This window comes from Mustela erminea, chromosome 1, assembly GCF_009829155.1.
Source record: "Mustela erminea isolate mMusErm1 chromosome 1, mMusErm1.Pri, whole genome shotgun sequence".
Lineage (NCBI taxonomy): Eukaryota > Metazoa > Chordata > Mammalia > Carnivora > Mustelidae > Mustela > Mustela erminea.
The window spans coordinates 102,453,719-102,466,229 of NC_045614.1; the positions used below are offsets into that span (position 1 = coordinate 102,453,719).

At 48.7% G+C, this 12,511-nt stretch overlaps 1 protein-coding gene across 1 annotated transcript; it reads left to right on the plus strand.

Moving 5' to 3' along the window:
- Positions 1 to 814: 814 nt before the first annotated feature.
- On the plus strand, positions 815 to 11,452 carry MUC20 (mucin 20, cell surface associated). Its single transcript, XM_032336242.1, has 4 exons — positions 815 to 1,029; positions 4,943 to 6,280; positions 8,567 to 8,658; positions 10,352 to 11,452. The coding sequence occupies exons 1-4, from the start codon at positions 933 to 935 to the stop codon at positions 10,418 to 10,420; spliced, it is 1,596 nt and encodes a 531-aa protein (XP_032192133.1). The 5' UTR covers positions 815 to 932; the 3' UTR covers positions 10,421 to 11,452.
- The last annotated feature ends 1,059 nt before the right edge of the window (positions 11,453 to 12,511 follow it).

Sequence of the window (12,511 nt, forward strand, 5' to 3'; positions counted from 1 at the left end):
CCCATCCCACACTCCAGTCTGGCTCTGGACGTGATCCTGACTCTGACAGGGATGCAGAATCACAGGAGTCATTGGAAAGACGTTAGAGGTCAGAGTCCCGCTCCGCCCTGCCCCCTGCAGACCTTGGGGGGCTGTCTGTTCTCTCTGTTGCTTGAGGATCACGGTAGATGCCAGAGTTCTCATTTATTTACTTATTTTAAGATTTTATTTTATTTTATTTTATTTTCAGTGGGGCGGGGAGGGAGAGCCAGTCCTAAGCAGACACCGTGCTGAATGCAGAGCCCAACATGGGACTCTATCTTACGTCCTGAGAGCTCTCATACTGAGCAGCTCAGGTGCAGGTGTACTCCATGAGCCACAAGTATGCAGGAGGAGCTGTGTAAGAACTTTACTTTCTTGTGTAATCCTCACAAAACAACCCAGCAAGGTAAGGACGATGCCCATTTTATAGATCAGGAAGTTGAGCCTCAGAAAGCTTCATTCATTTGCCCTAGATCACGGAGCTAATAAAGGCTAGGATTAGAAATGAAGCCCAGGTCTACTGAACTAAAAGACTAAGTCTCATGCACAGAGGTGGGGGGAGGAGGAAGGGTTGTAGAAAAGGGGGAAACATGAAACACCATCTTCCCTGGCCTCCCTGGCTGCAGGACTGAGGCGGTGAATATCACTGTGGAAATGATTCCGTATCTCACAATCAAACTCCTCCAAGTGTCCAGAGAGGAGAGGTCGCTGGGCCGGGAGTGGGTGGGAGGGTTAGCTTGCTGACAGCCCGTGACATGCACCCTGCTAGCTCTCCACCGGGGCATTTGTGAGTACCTGGCTGCCTTCTGGAAACTACCCAGCCACACCAAGGCAGGTGACCCGCCCTCCTCCCCAGATTGAGGAAGCAGGAAAAGGTGGCAGCGTGAGGCAGTGGGCAGACGTGCTGGGCGATGGTGGCCAGAACTCCCCTGAGGATGGGCTTTCTCTGGGGCTTGGCTCTGTCCCTTTTCTTCTGCTGGGAGGCTGGGGCCCCCAGGAGCTCTGCAGGTAAGGAGGTGGGGGCTTCTCTCCCAATAGAGATCTGGGTGTGAGTTTCTGTACCAGCAGCCCTCTTGGGTTAATTACAATTAACCATAAAGTTGCATCTGAAGTATTCCTTTATAAACATGGTGTCAGCTGACGCACGTCTGACACTGCAGTCCATAGAATGAGTGACGTCCTCGTGCTGTGCCTGTGAGTTTGTTTTTCCGCGTGGGAGTTGGGGGGGGCAGGTGAGGCAGAGTGGTGGAAGGGGATAAATCTGACTAAAGCCAAAGAAAGTGGCTTGACCAGGTTCTAACTCCTCCAAGTTTATTTCCCAGCCCAGAATTCCTTTAAAAACTAGTTTTTGTGTGTGAAAAGTCTGTCACTGACTGCTTGGGGAGGGTGGATTCTGAGGGGGCCAGGGCTGTTATGGAAGAAGAGAACTAACCTAGAGGTGTAACAGGAACCTTGCTAAGCTTGTTGCATGCATTGTCTTTTTTTTTTTTTTAATAGACTTTTATTGGAGAGCAGTTTTGGTTTCACAGCAAAATTGAGCAGAAAATACCGAGATTCCCATGTCACCTCTGTACACCCACTAGACATGGACTCCCCTTCTATCAGCATCCTGCATTATCTTTTTTTTAAAGATTTTATTTACTCACCTGACAGAGAGAGACACTGTGAGAGAGGGAACACAAGTAGAAGTGGGAGAGGGAGAAGCAGGCTTCTTGCCGAGCAGGGAGCCTGATCAGGTCTTGATCCCAGGACCCTGGAATCATGACCTGAGCCGAAGGCAGACACTTAATGACTGAGCCACCCAGGAGTCCTCTGCATTATCTTTTTTAAAAAAGATTATTATTATTTTTTAAATGTTTTATTTATTTATTTGACATACAGAGATCACAAGTAGGCCGAGAGGCAGGCAGAGAGAGAGGAAAGGAAGCAGGCTCCCTGCTGGGCAGAGAGCCTGATGTGAGGCTCGATCCCAGGACCCTGGGATCATGACCTGAGTCGAAGACAGAGGCTTTAACCCACTGAGCCACCCAGATGCCCTTAAAAAAGTTTTTTTTTTTTTTTTTTTTTTTTTGACAGACAGAGATCACAATTAGGCAGAGAGGCAGGCAGAGAAAGAGGAGGAAGCAGGCTCCCCGCAGAGCAGAGAGCCCGATGCGGGGCTCGATCCCAGGACGCTGGGATCATGACCTGAGCTGAAGGCAGAGGCTTTAACTCACTGAGCCACCCAGGCGCCCCCAAAAGATTATTTTTTAAAGCAGTTTTAGTTTCATGGCAAAATTGAGAAGAAGGTACAGCTATGTCCCATATGCCCCCGTGCTCTTTTTAATCTTCACAATGACCCGAGAGAGAGAAACACGAGTCTTATTCCTACTCACCCCTGCCCACAGAGGTGATGGGACTGAGGCTTCCCAGGATTCAACAAGTCAACTGCAAAGCCACCTTATTCTGCAAGCACCTAGCCTCTAGACCACTTAGTCTCGTGTACGCCTTCATGATCTGCCTGGCTTGTGCTACACGTTTTACGTTTTAATTTAATCTAATCTTTACAACCTATGAAATATGTACCCTTAGCTCCGTTTTACAGATGAGAAAATGCAGGTTTGGAGCCCGGAGACTTGATCAGGGTCCCATGGCTGGTAAGAAGCGGAGCAGGGACTCAAACTCAGGGTCCCAGTACACACACCATCCTCTCTGCCAGTTTGAGGCATGACCGGGAAAGCAGCAACAGGAGCACAGGGCCGGGTCGGCTTTGCTGTGCTTGAGCAGACCTGTGGTGGGTCGGAGACTTGGGTGGGGGGTGTGAGGGTCCCAGTGGGTACGAAGTGGCTGTGGGTTGGGAAGCACAAGGAGGTTTCAAAGCAGGATGATATCATGGGGATCCTGGAAAAGGAAGAAAATACTTCAGAGGAAGTCAGTGGTCAGACCCCAAGACCACTGCGTGGGTTGATTCCACCGGGCAGAGACCAAGGAAGCTCAGAGAAATATCTTGGGCTTTGAAGTGGGGAGAAGAAAGTATATTCCTGTAAAAGCATGATTTGTGAACAACTAATGAGAGTGGATATGTCATGACTCTCCTAATCTGCGCATGGGGACAGCCTGACATTCTCACCGCATTAAAGAAGGCTGTGTGCTCTCAAGTGGCTCTTGGAGAGGACAAGGCTTTGGGAGGGATGCTTAGTGACCCTTGCAGGCTTTGGTATATAAGACTTTCCCATCCTCTTCTCCTCTGGTCCTCACTACCACCTGCAAGGCAGGTAGGGTAATCCTTGTTCCCAAGGGAGGCTTGGAGAGGTCTAGTGACTGGCTTGGCTAGTAGGAGGCAGAGTCAGGATTTGAACCAGTCAATCATGGGACTCCAGAGCTAGTAGGCAATAGGCCTAGGGTTGGAGCCCAGTCTTTGTTCTTCTGGCCCACCGCTCTTTTATCGTTCAGGGAGAGACACAAGAGGACAAGCTGAGGACCTGGGGCCCAGTCCTGACAGCCAGGGTAGAGGTGACCAAATGGTCCTGTAATTCCATAGGGTGCTTGGCTACTTTTGGGTCAGTAGACCTCAGTAAAGACCATCTCAAATCATTGGAACCCCGAAAAGGGGGTTCTTGTCCTTCCAAGAGTAGGATTACTGGAAAACCACAGGGCATCCCCTTACATTTGAATTTCAAGAAACAAAGCTTTTTTTCTGTATGTCTCAAATATTACATGAGAAATACACATACTAAAGACATAATTTGTCATTAAAATTATTCCTTGTTTATCTGAATTTCAAATTTGAATTTAATTGGGCATCCTGTATTTTTACTTGTTAAATCTGGCAACCCTCCCCTGAAAGGGTCCTTAGCCCACTTACAGAGAGAGCCCTTCCCCCTCCGTAGGTGGGAGAGGCATGCTTGTAAGTGCATGAAAAGATCCTGCTGTAGCCTCCCCAGGAAAGGAGTGCCACCCACCGCTCACACAACCTCCGAGGGTCTGTCGAGTGGCCAGAGATGTTCTGGTCTGTGGAGAAACGCTAGCAGCATCTCTTTTAAGGGTGAAGTTTTCCTCCCTTGGCTCCCTGTTACCTGTGGAACATGGATGGTGCATCATTTCAGTAGTTCTGGGGTCCCATCCCCACCATGTCAGATGAGTGGGGATGGGAAGCTTGCCCCTTTCCAAAGGACTCCGCCTGCTCCCTTCTCTTTTGCAGAAACCATCACCTACTCTCTCTCTGGAGGCTCCTCTCCCCCCGTCCTCCCAGGTACCTCTAAATACAAAACCACAGTTGTTTTCTGGGTTTGAAGGGTTTTTACTCCCATGGGGAAACATCTGTTGGATAAGAAAAGTATCAATGGCAAAGTCACAAGGATTCTTTCAGAAGGTTCTGAGAGTTGTGGTCCCTGCTCTGTAGTTCTTGGCTCACTTGGACCTCTGCCTTCTTTGCTCCCCCTTGAAGCTGGAGTCTGGCTCCATGCACTCCCTCTGATGGCTTCAGACCAATAATCAACTAGATTCTGAGGCTTGCCTCAGAAGCACTTAGGGTCACCAGAAGACATTAGACAGGCTGGGGTGCCTGCGTGGCTTGGTGGGTTGAGGCCTCTGCCTTCAACTGGGGGCATGATCCCAGGGTCATGAGGAGCCTGCTTCTTCCTCTCTCTGCCTGCCTCTCTGCCTACTTGTAGTCTCTGTCTGTCAAATCAATAAATAAAATCTTAAAAAAAAAAAAAAGGAGACATTAGACAGGCAACCCCAGTTCCATGGCTGACACAGGGGACTGGTCTTCCTGATGATACCACCTCCTTCTTCCTTGTATGTATAGATGAAAAATGCCATAAAAGCAACTTCCCCTCCCTACCCTCCTCCCAGGGTACCCAGGGCATAAACACAAGAACATGTGTGAAATTAGTCCAATGGGACTCATGGCTTACAAAGTTGGTCTTACCTAACACAGGCCCCAGCACCAGCAGACCAGGTCCTTTGGTGATGACAAACCACATAGAAGAGACTGCCATGACTCCGGGAATCGGGACAAATTCAGAGAGAGACTTCCAGACCTCTGACCTTGTCGAGACCTCTGTGCCAAGCCATAGCCCTTTGGAAACTCAAACCCTGAGCACCCAGACCTTTGATAGGAGCTTAATCCTGGCCAGTGCCATTTCAGAAGCAGAGACCAGGAAAACCAAGACCACTTTTCGTGCAACAGAGACCAGGGTCTTCACACAAATGACACCGTCCAAGTTCACGGTTATGATCACCACTCCTATGGAGGCATCAGCCACAAGTGGCAGGACCATGGCAACTGGAAGGACCACAGTGGAGACTGTCATAGGCAGTGATCTTGTGGAAGCTGTCTTTGACACCCTTTGTACTGATGACAGCTCAGAAGAGGTGAAGAGGCTCATAATTGATGTCTTGACATCAGCTCACACCTCTGCAGAAGACGAGGGCCTGGCTTCAGACAGCAGTGCCTTCTCAGACCACTCAGTTCTGGCCATCACCGTCTCACAGGCCCTGGCACCTGACCAGAATGCTTCGGCTAAAGACTGGCTTGCCTACAGCCTCACTGACATGGAGATTACCAACTGCAGCATCACAGAAATACTAACAACTGCCACCAGCCTTGGGACCTCCAACGTAGCTCTCGACCCCTCAGGAGGAAAGACCCCATCTTCCCCTGATGTGTCAGCTTTGTTTCATTCCACCGAAGCAGAACCACACCTCACCAAGACCATGACCTCCACAGAGATTTCATCAGCAGCCAGTGCCACAGAACCAGTCACACCTGATACCCCAGTTGAGACTCCGCTACCTGCTAATAGCACCATAGAAGGAGGAACAACAGCAGCTGAGCCCATGACCCCCAGCACAACTTTGGTGACAGTCAGCATTGGACCCTGGGAAGAAACTGCTGTCCTCTCTACGGAGACGACAAGCCACACCGAGGTCTCAGGAGTGATTACGATCTCCACAGAGACCGGGTCAACGGTAGGTAAAGTGGCTTCCCCTGCTGTGGCTGACAGCCACAGCCACGGAGCCACTAGCAAGAACCCCAGCCCCTCACAGCCTCGTACCACAGACAGCACAATCGATGGGTCTGTCTCCATCAGCAGGAGCACTTTTCCTTCTGCCCACCTGATTATGGCCAATAGAAGCCTTGAGGCAAACATCGCCTCAGTCAAGACCACAACCTTAGCCAAGACCTTGAAGACAACCAGCAGGGCTGGAGGGAAGACGCCAACTGCTCTGCCCACCACTGCTCAGCCAAGGGGGACCACAGAAGCTACTGCAGGTAGAGGCTCCTACGGCTAGGATCTGGGGGATGTGGGGTTTGGAGTTTCCAGGGTGTCTGTGTGCTTAATAAGGGGTAGGGAGGAAGGAAGGCTCTGGGGCCTATTTTGAGTCCAGTCCCTGATGGAAGCTCTTCATGATCTTCTAGCAATTCTTGCCAAAGTCAGAAATATAGCAGAGTTAGAGAGGTGTATGGGAAAACTGTGGGGCTATCACCTACTCTCTCTCTGGAGGTTATCCCTCTCTGCTCTCTGGCCTCAGTTTCTCCCCAGTAAATGGGGTTGTGATGGGTGAACAATAAGGTCCTTTCCGGCTCTATCCTTCCATGATATTAATAGTTGAGTGACTACTATGCACCAGGCGAGGCCCCAAATTTTATTCAAAAGCCACAGTCCTCATACTCTTGAAGCTTCTGGTACAGCTAGAGCCACACAGAGGGGCACCATGTGAACATCTGGCTCAAGCTGTGGCCCTCTGAACCGCTGAGACCCCATGAAAGTGGGACTTACTGGTTGTGCCTGCTGGGGTTGGAGCCACAATGACTTGAAACAAACAAACAAACAAATTGGGTGAAGGTTTGGGGTTTAAAGCTTCATGTCTAAGAAAATATACTTTTTAGGGAAAAAGCTGCTTGTGAGAGGCTGCTCTGTCAGCCCAGCTCCTGGTTAGCCTGGAGCCTCCACCTCGTCTTCCTAACACTGTCCTTGTGGCCTCACCTCCGTGGTGGCCTCAGCCTGTCCTGCCTTTGTGGGGAGGTGAAATAAAAATATTAATCACAACCCCCTTACCAAACATCATGTGTATTCCAGCAGAGGTGATAGAAACATATTGCCCCACCAGGCAGTGCTGGCCCCAGAATGTTCTCACTGACGTCAGGCAGTGAACTAAGAGCTTTGCATGTGTTCTCTCTTCTAGTTAAACCTTCAAAACCACCTTCTGAGGTGGATGTTAGTAGCCCACCTGACGGGTGAGGAAACAGATTTAAAGATGGTGAAAAGACAGCAGTGGGACTCCAGATGGAAGTCTGGTTCCATCTCATAGTCTCCTACTGTGCTTTTATTTTTATTTTTTATTTTTTATTTTTTTTTAAGATTTTTATTATTTATTTGACAGAGAGAGATCACAAGTAGGCAGAGAGAGAGAGAGAGGAGGAAGCAGGCTCCCTGCTGAGCAGAGAGCCCAGCTTTTATTTTTTTAAAGCACAACTGATTAATGTATTTTTCTTTTAAAATGCTTTTCTTCGGGGTGCCCGGGTGGCTCAGTGGGCTAAAGCCTCTGCCTTCGGCTCAGGTCATGATCCCAGAGTCTTGGGATCGAGGCCCGAATCGGGCTCTCTGCTCAGCAGGGATACTGCTTCCCCCTCTCTCTCTGCCTGCCTCTGTGCCTACTTGTGATCTCTCTCTGTCAAATAAATAAATAAAATCTTTAAAAAAACAAAATAAAATTCTCTTCTTTATTATTTGTCAATTAGATGATACATTGACACGATTTAAAATTCAGTAGGTACAAAAGGGATCAGTATAAAATGTTTCTGTCCCACTGCGGTTCCCCAACTCCCCAGCTACCTTCATACACATGACCGACAGAGTCACTTTCTTGTGAATAGTCCAGCCATGAAATATGCATATGGCGGCCAAAACAAGGGGGAAAGAGATATATATTGATATTGATACAGTATCAATACTGGTATCTATCTCTATCTCTGTAAATATAGAAGTGCAATCTAACAGTATTCTGGTAGGAAGAAATGACTCCACGGTGGCTGGGGAAAACAAGGGGGTTAGGGCCCCACCAAAGGCAGAACTTGCCCCCAGAGTGTCTAGATTGGGAAGACTGGATTGAAGCTTCTGCCAACTTAGACCTGGACAAATTGGCTGAGGTTTCCCCCTCTGAGAGCTGGCCTCTCACTGGTGCTGTCCCTGTCTGGATCCTTTCCCAACAGTTCATCCAGAACTCCCAGGCCTTGAGAACATTCTAGATTTCACTTTCATTTCTTGTTCTTTGCACTATTCTTTTGACTTCTCCAAATGTGGATGGGGTCTTTAGACATCCTTTCCTTCACTCTTGTTGGGAAGACACTACAAGGAGCCTAGTTATTGGAAAGAGGGAATCCTTTTTCTCTTTGCAGTGAATAGATGTAAGATCCCATGTGAGCACGGACACATTTACACATGAGAGTGAGCCCAGAGGTGCAGAGTGGGGGACAGAGGCTGGGGAGCACAGGTCATGTCCCCATTCCTGAACTGACTTACCGATAGGTTCATCTCCTGCTTTTCTAAATTTTCAGGTGGGGATGGAGGCTTTCTCCTCCTGCAGCTGAGAGTGGCCTCCCCAGAAGACCTCACTGACCCCAGAGTAGCAGAGAGGCTGATGCAGCAGGTGAGTGGGAACTTTCTGGGCCAGGAAAGTAGAGGAGAGTTACAGGAACTAAATCTAATCTTCTTGGCTTAGCTTCTGCCTATTTTTCCTGAGTTGGGAATTCCCTTCTGTGTTATGTAAAAAAATGATTTCCCTCACCCCTAATTTTCTCAGGCCTTAGGAAGGCCAGGTCTTCTAGCCCTTGGAAGGTCAATTATATGAATGGGCAGGACTTTGGGTTACAAGTAGCAGAAATCCAGCTCATTGGAGCTTACACAGAAAAAGGCAAGGTATTGACTGAGAAACCTAGAAGTGACTTGTCCATTTTCAGTTATGGCTAGATCCAGCAGCTTAGATACGATCATCAATATTTTCTTTCTCGACTTCTCTTAGCATTTTGTTCTTCAGAATCTCTCTCCATATGTAAGGAAAGGTGGCTGTGACAGCCCCAGAGTCACAGGTACTTTCCTCTCCCAATACCTGCATATTATGCTAGGGAAAGACTAGTCTTATGGTCCTGCAAGGTCCACCGTAACTGACAGCTCAAACTGAACCACATGGAATGAGAAGGACAGGCCCTAGAGGAACTAGGAATGCTAGGCAGAAAATACCCCAACGATGTGTATTCTCGGTGGGGACCAAGACTGGGATATTTTTGTGTAAGTTGGGAAAATTCCCCTAAGACCCAGATCACTGGGCAAAGCTTCCAGTGGTGGAATTCTGGGGCCAGAGCTTTTGGGGATGGTGCGAATCATTGGAAGGTTAGACTAGGTCAGCTCAGCCTAGCTCTTGTGCCCACGTCTTGATGCCAGGAGATAAGAAGAGGGAATATCTGGACCCTTGAAGTTCTCTTAGCTGAAAGGGACCCATCAGGACTCCATAATAAGGAGTTCCCTGGGGTGGGTGCAGGGTTGAAATGGGACAGCCAGAGAAATGACGAATGCCTACAGCACATGATAATCAAAGTAGCAAGTGTGAATCCTAGTCAAAGAGGGAAGCCAGAGGGGCATCTGGGTGGCTCAGTTGGTTAAGACTCTTGGTTTCAGCTCAGGTTACGATCTCAGCATTGTGAGATCGATTGGGGTCTGTGCTCAGCGTGGAGTTGGCTGGAGATTCTCTCTCTCTCCCTTCTTCCTCTGCCCCTCCCGCCCTCTTTCTGTCTCTATAAAATAAATAAATCTTAAAAACAAACAAACAAAAAAAAAAAAAAAAAAAAGGAGGGAACCCAGAATAGTGTCAGATCTGAGCTCCCAAACTGGAAACTATTTCCGTGATAAGAAAGAGGCCTGGGAGAAAGGAGCAGGTCCAGAGCTGAGGGGCAGGAATCAGGCTGTGGTGGTGTTGGGTATGAGTTCTTGTTGGGAATGGGGCACAGACACAGAGTTCTGGGCTCAGACAAAGAACAAACTTTGGAGCCCTATAGATCAAGGGGTGAATTTCAGCTCCTAACTGTGTGACCTTGGGTAAGCTATTCTGTATTATTTTCCTCCCTTATAAAATGAAGTTACTACTACTTGCTTTATAAGGGTTGTTGGGAGGTCCAATGACATACTGTGCATGCAGCATCTAGTCCATGCCCAGTCTGTGGGCGGCTCGGGAAGGGTTGCTGGCCTCCTTGTACATCCTGTCCCACTGTCCCTTCCTGTCCATGCCCTGTGGTGAGCTCATGGGCCAGATTTGGGCTGGAAGGATCCCTGCTTCTTTTGCCCCCCAGCTCTGCCAGGAACTGCATACCCATGGACCTCCCATCCACGTCTCTCTGCTGCACATCAGGAGGGGCTAAGGAACATCTGCTGTGCCAGAGGGGCCAGTGCTGCCTGCCTGCGGCCTGGGATACCCTCTCATCCCATACACAGACTGGAGCTACCGAGCTAAGATATACCTGGAAGATTCCCAAGAGGTCAGCTAACCTAAGGCACTACCCAGCCATGGCAGCGGGACCCTGGCTCACATATGCCTCAATGTGTGTGTGTGTGTGTGTGTGTATGTGTGTGTGTGTGATGGTGGGGGTGGGGTGGGAGTGGAGCTTCCCTTGTTCCAAAGATATCCTTGGACTTCCTTTGCCACCTGTGTTACGTTTCAGTAAAGAGTGATCTGATCAGCCATCTTTCCACCCTCTTGGTGCTCCCATCAGCCCATTAATATTGCACACAGTGTGGCCCAGAGGCAACCTATTTGATCAATATGGGATTTTTTTGGTGTTGACATTTTTATGATATGGGGATTTTATGCATCCTCCTTACTCCTTCCCTCCCTCCTTCTCCCCTGGTTCTTGGTTGGGACCTCGATTACAGCACTTACTGAGGTTGGCCCCAGAGCCTGTTGAACTCTGAGCTCCTTCAGAGCTGGGCCCATATTTATCTCAGCATCCCCTGAACCTGAGCAGAGTGCCTGGTCTGTAGTAGGATCACAGAGAATGTTTTTTGGATTGCCTTGACTTTCAAGTTCTGGATACAAGCAGATCACAAGAAGGTCTGCAGTACTCGATTATTCCTCCCCTCTAGCTCATAAGTCAAGTTATTACTATTATTTTTAAGAAATTAAATGCAGCTATGGGGCACCTGATGGCTTAGACGGTTAAGTGTGTGACTTTTGATTTGGGCCCAGGTCATGATCTCAGAGTTGTGAGGTCAAGTCCTGCTTCAGGCTCTGTGCTGGGCATGGAGCCTGCTAAAGATTCTCTCTCTCTCTCTCTCCCCCTATCCCTCTACCCCTACTCTACCCCTAAAAATATTACATGTAGCTAATCTTTTTTCCACTGTAAAACAAAAAACAAAAAACAAACAAACAAACAAAAACCCTTGCTTATGATTTTGTGATTTTGAAAAATTCAAAAGGACCAAGAAAAGAAGACAAACAGCAAGAGGAGTGGTAAAGAAAGAAAAACATCTCTAAAATCCCACTTCTTATGTACAACTATTGTTAGTGTCTACACTCAACCTCTCTACTTGGTCTGAGATGTTTTACGTTCAATATTTGCAAAGTCAGAGTCTTTTTTTTTTTTTTAAGATTTTATTTATTTACTTGACAAAGATCACAAGTAATCAGAGAAGCAGGCAGAGAGAGGAGGAAGCAGGCTCCCTGCTGAGCAGAGAGCCCAATGATTATGATGATGATGGTGGGGGGGGGGGTGATGCGGAGGATGATGGGGGGGGATGATGGGGGGGGGATGATGCGGGGGGGATGATGCGAGGCTCGATCCCAGGACCCTGGGATCATGACCTGAGCTGAAGGCAGAGGCTTTAACCCACTGACCCACCCAGGCACCCCACAAAGTCAGAGTCTTAATCTTTCCCCCAAACCGGCTCTGCCTGCGACTTCATTATGTTAATTGCATCCTCCTGTTGCTCAAGCCCAAATTCTCAAAGCCAGTCTTTATTCCCCTATTTCCTTCGCACTCACTTTATGTCTAACTCGTCGCAGAATGCTGTTGCTCTCCTCTTGTCAAAATAAGCCCGGAATCTGATGCTTCCTCACCATCGCTGCTGCTCTCAACTGGTGCAAGGCACCATGGCCTCCCGCCGGGATTACTCAGACCCTCTTAGCAGGTCTCTCTGTTTTCTACCTTTACCCCTCAACCGCCCTGTAGCCCCAGCACACCAGCCAAGGCTGTTGCTCTGCAGTGTTAGTCAGACAACGCCACTTCTTGGCTCCAAACTCTCTTATCTCATTTAGACAAAGAGGTGTGCGACCTGCGCCCCTCCCCCAGCCTCGTTAATTTGCTCCCTGCGCTCCAGCAATGCTAACCTTCTTGCTGTTCCAGGAATCCATCAGGCTTTGCATGCGTTCTCCTATCTGGGGACCTTTGCACATGCTGGTCACTTTGCTCAGAGGGCTTCTCCTGCAGATATCCAGCCGGTAACACCTCCAACTC